Source organism: Megalops cyprinoides, chromosome 19, assembly GCF_013368585.1.
Source record: "Megalops cyprinoides isolate fMegCyp1 chromosome 19, fMegCyp1.pri, whole genome shotgun sequence".
NCBI lineage: Eukaryota > Metazoa > Chordata > Actinopteri > Elopiformes > Megalopidae > Megalops > Megalops cyprinoides.
The window spans coordinates 22,146,440-22,154,862 of NC_050601.1; the positions used below are offsets into that span (position 1 = coordinate 22,146,440).

Consider the following 8,423-nt stretch of genomic DNA (forward strand, 5'->3'; position numbering starts at 1 on the left):
AGCAGGATGTGGAACTGCAGCTGGGACTCACGCTGACCCCAGCTGTGGCTGCCAGCAACCTCTGATCTGGGACATTTTTGACACCTGAGACAGCGGCGGAGACAGAGCTGGAATCCGCCAGGGACAGGAGCAGGCGGCCTGCTTTCCGGTCCCCGCCCCCCTCCCAAAACACCTCTCAGAATAAGCAATCCAACAGACGCTTTGGAAGAAGAACCGGGGCTGACATTACAGAAACCTCCCTCTGTGGTCCCTACCCAGAATGCCTGAGTAGTGTGGAAACAGTACACATCTGAACTGAATTTTTGTGTACACTTACTGGCCTTATGAATTCAGACAAACAATCATGCTATCTTAGCATCCATCAAAAAGGGCATGCCGTAACATCCCTAATCACAGATCGCAGTGTGCGGGAGATATTCAGCACCATGGACAGCTCCCAGCACACTGTTACTACTGTTACTATAGGCAAGGACCAATCAGGTCTCTTATCCTGCAGTAGTTAAAGCACAGACGAGTGGCCTCTCTCAGTTCCACAGTCTCTTTAACTTGCCCCTGAGTTGTGAAGCTTGTCCTTAATTTTTGCATTCTTTTTCATTAATACGTCCATATTTCCTACCTGCAGAGTAGGTTAAACCAACCCCCTATTCAATGTATGACAGCCAACTAAACCTATTCTCTTGAGAGAGGTATCACAGGCATTTAGGTCCAATGTGCAATGTATAATTTTTTTTAGTCACATTTCATTTTAGTCAATGGGCTGCTCTACAGAATGTGAAATCTCCCCTTCTGTGTGATCACCCAGGCAAATGTTCTTCTATTTTTCTGTTTTTTCTTCTGTTTTCTAATTTCTTCCCCACCAAACTAGACGCATTATTAGACACATTTTACACTACAGGCAGACGGATGAGACTGGCTCGGTTGAAGGACTTAGCTCTTATGGTGTCAGCAGAGCTGTGTGGTTCTGATATGGCAGCACACTAGACAATCACAGCTTTATTGTGTGTTTAATGTTCTCTTTAATGAAAGAGTTAAAAGAAATATCTGAACACCTAATTCAACAATAAGGGCCCTTGAAGAAACCAGAAGTGCACATCAACTCCATGATCCATTAATGACCAAGTCAGTGACTGATAAGCACATCAGACTAAACACATTCCCTGAGGCTGAATTTTTCCAGAGAGCAATTCTTTGTGGTGTTTAAAGAGCAGAAGGGACTCTACTCACCTGCTGGTTTTCCGGGGAAGAGGGAGATCCTTCTGAAAAGAGAGCAGAGGGAGAGGGAGAGGGAGAGGGAGAGAGAGAGATCAGTTCAGCTCTTGGGTGACTGGCAGAACATCAGGCTTTGAAACGCCTTCACACAAAAACATGAAACAAAAATCTTGACCCCTGGACACTGCTGGCACCTGGAGGGAAGCCCAGCTCACAGGCACTCAGGCGGAATGCTCTAGAACATTACCTTAGAGGGCTGCGGATTGGTTATGGGAATGAATTAAACAAGATAAAGTCTGTGTAAAGATTTATATTTGCTTCTGGGTGATGTCACACATTGAATTCCTTGAATCAGACATCTGAGGAGAAATGAATCTGGTGCACACGCAATCCCTTCATTTGCCTCTAGGGGCAATCCTGTGTCCTCCTCCGAGCACCGCGGCCCGGTGAGGGATGTCATGTCCCACCTCTGGGACAAAATGCAGCGTGTGTCCGACACGGTGCCAGCGCTTTGAAGTTCAAGGCAGCGCTCTCTCGCAGAGAGTCTCAGCAGCGCAGAAACGTGGCGGCTGCTGGCCCCCCCCCCATCCCCCCCGCCCCCTCGCCCCAAGCCCCAACGGACGAAGAGCGCCAAACTGGAACAGCAGCAAACAAAACTCCTCGGGAAAGGAAGAGGCTGGGGGCGCGCGCCAGCTGAGACCAGGGGCAGCGTCTGGACGCGTTGGATCCTGTTCAGAGAGTCGCGACGCAGCCAACCTGACTGGCTCGCCCTCCCCCCTCTCTTCTCCTCACGCCAGTCTTTCTGTTACTTTCAAATTCAAATTCAAAGGAACTGTACTGGCATGATAAACCCAATGTATCGTACTGCCAAATCAGAGAAATCACCAGAAACAGAGTTCTCAAATGTCCAAAGCTAAACACAAAAGGACAAAAATATTAAGAGCAGTAATACCATTATAAGAGAAAACTGCAACAATAATACTATGTTAGGGACAATGTGATACTTTTTTGGCCCTCTCTCTCTCTCAACACCCACCAACCCCCCCATCACCACCCTTACAAGGACTGTAACACTCTGGCTCCACCTGTATTATTGAGGGTAAAAACAGTGATCTTCTGAGTCTTCTTCTCTCTCCCTCTCTTTCAGAACAGCAGCAAAGATCAACTTTGAATATGAGATGACCCTAGAAGCTCCAATTCCTGTCCACACTGTATCTAATTCCAACATCTCAAAGGGAGAGAGTGAGAGGGGGGCACTCCATTCGTAGTGGATCTCTGCGCTGCCAGCATGCCACAGCTCTGTCCAGCCTCCATTGAGCGCAGGGCTCAATGCTTTTGATTTGACCTTTGAACCTGAACAGCAGTGACCTCACAGACTCCGGCTAATGTGCACACAGTGACGCACCCCACTCCGTGGATGGTGACCCATCATTCCATTATGCCACACAGTGCCCTTTGGAAAAAAGCACAGTGTATTTCTTTGTGAAGGGACTGGTGTGTCATTGAGATTAATCCATGTGACACATGTTCCCGAAAGTCACTGGTTGTAAGATTAAGCTTATCGAATGTTTTATTTTCTTCTTAGAGACTCCTTGTCCTCCCCAAAACCACACATGCTGATCCAAGCGTAACGATGAGGACTGACTCGTGATTTAAGAGTTCTGAATCATTTTTTCGTTCACATCAGAGCCTGAACTGGACAGAAACACCGTGACCCACTCATTATTCTGACATAGCACAGCTAAGATGGATGTCCCTTGACTGCCTCTCAGAATCTAAATTTCCTCTTTGTGTTTGGGTTGATTGTGCAGTCTGGCTACTCACCCACACTCTTCACCTCATATGTGTATTGCTTAGACGCCTGGAGGTTGCAGGTTTGAATGCCACCTAATGCACTACCTCTGAGCAATGCACACAGTAAAAATGGATAATTAGTGAAATGAAATCTATGCAAGTCACCCAGAATAAGGGCCTCCTCTGGGCAAATAAATATTGTCCATGGTGCGTGGCAGCCATTATCACTGTCAGGCCCAGAGGAAGATGGTGGTTTCTCTGGGAAGCACGGTGAATCACAGTTCTGCTAAATGAGCCAGACGGCTTGCCCTGGGGCCTTGTTTACGCTCTGGGGGTCCCGGTGTGATGACATTTTCCCTTCCCGCAGCGGAGAGCGGAAAATGTTTGCCAGCGACGCTTCGCTCGAGCAAATTAGATCCACAAATATCAGCGGCGTGGCGCGGTGTGGACACGCGTGCCTGACGAGCATGCGCTTCAGCCTGCTCCAACTACCCAGTGATGAGCTGTCAGTACCTGCCCTGTGCAAAGTGGCAGGCAAACCTAGGCCTTGCATCACTCTCACTGACCTTTGTGAGGGTTGCATTCCCGTGCCCTATGAAACAGCAGCAGCAGAGCAGATCCTTTTGCTTCAGATGCTGCAGAGAGAGAGAAATGCCACCAATCCACGCCTGATGCCCCGTCCATGTGGTCAACAAGGCAAAGCGCTGGTTGAATGAGGGGTCATTTTCTATGAGTGTGATTCAGCTAATGCCACTCAAACTCATGAGATGGCGTTATTTCAGAGAAAAATCCAATTACAGGCCGCAGATCATTCAAGCGATACTCCTGCATCCACTGGATTGGCTGGTGTGTCTTTCCAGCGTATTTGAAGCATGGTGTGAAGGCTCAGAAACAGGCCCGATGGCTGTTTACCAGCGTGCCAAATCAAAGGTCCGACTTCAGTACAACAGATTTTAGATAAAACACAGAGGTTGCATTGCAAATCAATTCCTGCCGGCATGAGGTAAAGCTTGCAAAAAATTCATGTGAAGGCAACTTAAGCAATGCATGTGAGCCTGCCTGTGCCAGGGTGCTTTAGAGAAGGGGAAAACCTAGGCAGAAGTGTGGTATAGTGATAAGGAACAGGTCTCACAACCCAAAAGAGTGCCGGTTCAATTTTCTGTTATAGCCTTGGGCAAAGTGCTTATGCCAATTTGCCTCAGTAAATATGCAGCATGTATGAACAGATAACGATTAAAAAGAGAGCTATGTAAGCTATGTCAGTCACTGTAGATACTGTAAGAGCAGCTGTAATGTAAAGTTAATGTAATGTTAAGTTTGATTTTGTGGATACAGTCTTCTTTGAATGTTTAGTGACACCCTCTCACACTAAAGCAAATGTACATGGAATGAGGGTTAATTCTGCAATTTGAAGATGGGAATACAAACAAAAAAATTTCTACATTTAAAAACCCTCATGCTTCACTGGATGGAGAGAATGGAATGCCGTGTGTCTTACAGTGGAATTCGGGATCATCGTGTACATAAGCCCGGGCTCTATTTGCTGTGGATTTCAGTTTCATCAGTTTCCCCATTGCTACATGTACACTTGCCATCTACACCACTATAAGATGTAAACATCTGGGGCTTCAGAGTGGCTAAGCCAGCGAGGAGCTTATCTCGAGTTTATGCTGAGCCCTACATCCCTAGTTTGATTCGAGCCACATCAGCCAACAATGTCCATGAGCCCACAGCAGTGGAACAAATTTGCTACATTCCATCAGGGTAAGGGTTCACCGTTCTCAGGCACACTGCGACTTCATCAGGAGGAGGCAAATTGCTCAGATGATGTCAGGGGAATTAGCACATATCTTCCACTCAGCACTCACTTCACAATGGTGCACTGTGGGACTTGTAGTGTGAAAAATTGTGATTAGTGGCTGCATGCAAGAATATTGATGGATTTCATTCTTCTTGCTTCAGCACTCCTGCAACATTACATTGTGTTATCGAGGAATGAGGAGTCTAATGTGCAAACGGTAATTCCAAAAAGAGCTGTATGAATGAAAAAAGCAAATAGCAAAGTGTTAGGGAGTTCCCTCCCTTCATCCCAGCTTCCCGCTGACAGTTTCCAAGTGCACTCATCTTTGTGCACAGCCATCAATCAATTGTTTGTGATTATTGTAAAAGCAATTATATCATGCACACCTCTGACTGCTGATATGCACTGCACTGGGTGTTGCTGGATGTCTGCATCAAGATCACCCCTGAGTATGTTTATACCCCAGACCAATGATCCGGGATCAGCTGTCCCTCTCCTAATCCTCAACTCAACCATTACAAGAGAAAAGTTGGAACTGACCCACCTTCAGTGCTTGGGAGCAGATCTGCAATGTCCACGGGGAGGCAGGGTGCTATACTAATTAGCTTCCCCTGGACCACGTTCTGGCAATGACCTCTCTGAAAGGCTGCAATAATTAAGACAGGATGCCAAAAAGCCACTAAAGCAGACGGACGTGAGCAATGCAGACCACAAACAAGGAGGGATCCCTGAGATTGGAAATGACACAGCCATTAACGTACGAATGATCTCACATTCGTCACAGTGTCATTAATTAGCTGGTCTCTGTGCCTTGAGGGGATATTGTGCCCATCATTTCATCTGGATTCGCGTGACAATGGACAGTAAAATGCTATAGCACAGGCTTTGAAAGTGCTGTTCAGTTCAGTGTAACTCTGACGCAGAGACATGTGGTTCATCAAATAGCCAGTGCCTGGCATTGGATTTGCACATCATGGATACAAAGAATCTATATGTTCTCTGGATGGCTCCCTTCACCCTTTGTTCCTGGCATCAGGAGATACAAGCACTGTGGAGATCAATGAGTCAAGGCAGTGCTGATTCTTGAGAGCAAGAGCTCTTGTTTTTTCACTATATTCCCATTAGATGGGGAAATCTGAAAAAACAAGGAAGCCTTAGAAGAGGGGAAGTCTTATCTTATCACAGCCCCCTTCATACCTACGACCGGTTTTCAACTCCTATGCTCCGCCAGGATCGCTACCCTTTGCATCTATGGGGGAACCAACTGTCCCGATGGGATTGTTCCTCTCAGACATGGTCCCTCACTGGTGGAATGACCCAGGGATGTCAGGACTGCAGAATCCCTGGCCACCTTCCATCGCAGACTGAAAACCCACCTCTTCAGACTGCATCTCGGTTCCACCTCAATGCCTGTCCCCTAACACTTGCTACCTCTAGGATTGATGTTTATTTTATGTGTAGTACTGCAATATATTTTGTATTCTGTGTTCAAGTGACTGATGTATCATGGTATACTTGGCTTCCGTTGTCTGGACATGTTGCATGAGTTAACTTGTGGTAGGGTTTGAATGGTGTTATGCTCACACTCACTGGTTTGTGAGTGTTGTTAGCCTGATCTGACACTGTTGAGGATTCAACCTGAATGGACACACTTAGGTTCTGTTGTGCTGGAAGTCATTCTGCGTAAGAGTGTCTGCTAAATGCATGTAATGTAATGTAATGTAATGTAATCTCCTATAGGTGTGAGACCCAGAGGGGGGATCTTCTGTATCCCTCAACTTTCTTTCAAACACTTGTACCAAAGAGGAAGATGGTGGTCATGATGCGCATGCCTCCCATGCTTTCTCAGATCACGGTGGAGCAGTGCCTCATGGGATTGACCTCTGACCTGCGCTCCCAGGGTGATGAGTCTCAGACCATCTGCCACTGAAAGAAGATCTGACCCAGGGCTTTAATGGGGGCTTACTGAAGGCTGCCAACAGAGGGTTCCCCGGGATGCGGGCAGTTATGGAACTGTCTGTAGGCCCCTCCCCTGGTGACAGAATACTGCTGTTGTCCTTACAGTGGGCCAGGATGGAGTCCCTTCCCCCTCCCCACCCTCACAAAAAGCTTCTTTCTGTGTAGCTGTGATTTCCTAAACTAACCTCTGATGAATCACAGACAGTGAGCAAAAGGCTGCTGTTTTCCTTTTCCTAAGTGATACAGCAGTGACCGTAGGAACCCCTGCTGACGTAAGCCCACCCTTCCTCAGCAGTACCGAGCCAATTATGTCCCATCATTGCAGACGGCTGGTCACAGTCAGCTAATGACACCGCCCAGACTGTAACTAGTGATGAGTGGGCTATGAGGCTCAGCCTTTAATCGGAACAAACAGCTTCATTAATTACACCACTCTGAGGTCACCAAAGAGCTGCGTTTGGACAAATCTGTAAGACTCCACAGTCCTCACCTTAAAGAGTTTTTGGGAGTGTTTTTATGAGCGAGTGTATAGGGTTGCATCTTGCATTAATTAACAACCTTGTCCCATCCATGGAAAAGTTACCATGGATTTATGAATGTTGCAAGAAAACTAAAGAATATCTAGACAGTGTGGAGTGGGATAAAGGAAGTGAACTAAACAATAAGAGATCTTTGCAGCTACAGTTGTTTCAGCCCCTGTCTCTCTCCTACCCAAACCTTAATTACTCTTTGCTGTTGGGTCAGAAAGACCTCTTGGCGCTCCCCACAGACAAAGGGACCCCTGAAAATTTGTATAAGGGTGGCTGGGATGCAGGGGCTTCTCTCCTTGTATTTAGCATGTTATGAATCCTGAACATCTTGTATCTATACAAAACTATTGTACACAAGAAAAAGAAAGTTTGCCATTATCTGCAATACATGTTCAATAGCTGTAGTTATTTACATAAAGTAAACGTCCCACGCCCTGATTTTCACCAGTTACCTATACCTATACCTAAGATAGCAAAGAGTCTGAATCAAGTAAATATGAAAAAAAAAAATGAAGCGCATTATAAAGCTGAAAGGGCTGAATTTCCTTTAACTGTCACGTGCATCTCTCGAGGCTCTCACCTGCAGTCTCCTCCGCCGAATAATTCCCGAGTCATCCATGGCGCGAGCGCGGACGTGCTCGCGGGGCTTCCCCTCCACGCTCCGCACTATAAAGGGCTCCGACTGACTGCGACCGCGCGCGCCTCTGCAGCACGCGCGGCGGCCCGGCGTCTTCTCGCGGAGCACAGCGCTATTCCGAAACTCGTGCCAAAAAACTAGAGCGCGAACACTTCCGTGCTGGGGAGTCCCGAAAAGGCGAGTCGGTGTCCCACAAGCAACGGGAAGGTTTAACTCTCTGCTCTATTCTAAAAGTACGCCGTCCAGAATTACTTTAGCAGAGAGCTAAATTAATTACCTGGATGGATCGAGATCAAAATTATATCATTTAGTAATTCGAACTTTTCGGTATTCTCCTTGCCCAGAAAAACCTACATATTAATAGGACAATTCAAGAAAAAAAAAATTACGTATTCATTCTGAGGGCCTTGTCATTGGAGGTGAATGAAAATAGAAAACAAACTTGACCGAGTCTTCTCCATTGCACCCCTTCATAGCCATCTAGCTAGGTGTA

General features: G+C 46.7%; 1 protein-coding gene across 2 annotated transcripts in view; it reads right to left on the reverse strand.

Annotated features, from left to right (window-relative positions):
* Positions 1–8,125, reverse strand: part of LOC118794359 (microtubule-associated serine/threonine-protein kinase 1-like) — a 46,262-nt gene extending 38,137 nt beyond the window's left edge. Inside the window, exons 1-2 of one of the 2 annotated variants that reach the window (XM_036552596.1) lie at positions 7,874–8,125; positions 1,225–1,253 (exon numbers count right to left, since the gene is read on the reverse strand). In XM_036552596.1, the coding sequence (XP_036408489.1) occupies positions 1,225–1,253; positions 7,874–7,912 (68 nt within the window). In that variant the 5' untranslated portion in view covers positions 7,913–8,125. Of the gene's footprint in view, positions 1–1,224; positions 1,257–7,873 lie in introns of both variants that reach the window. The other variant, XM_036552595.1, reaches the window with a different exon arrangement.
* Positions 8,126–8,423: the final 298 nt, after the last annotated feature.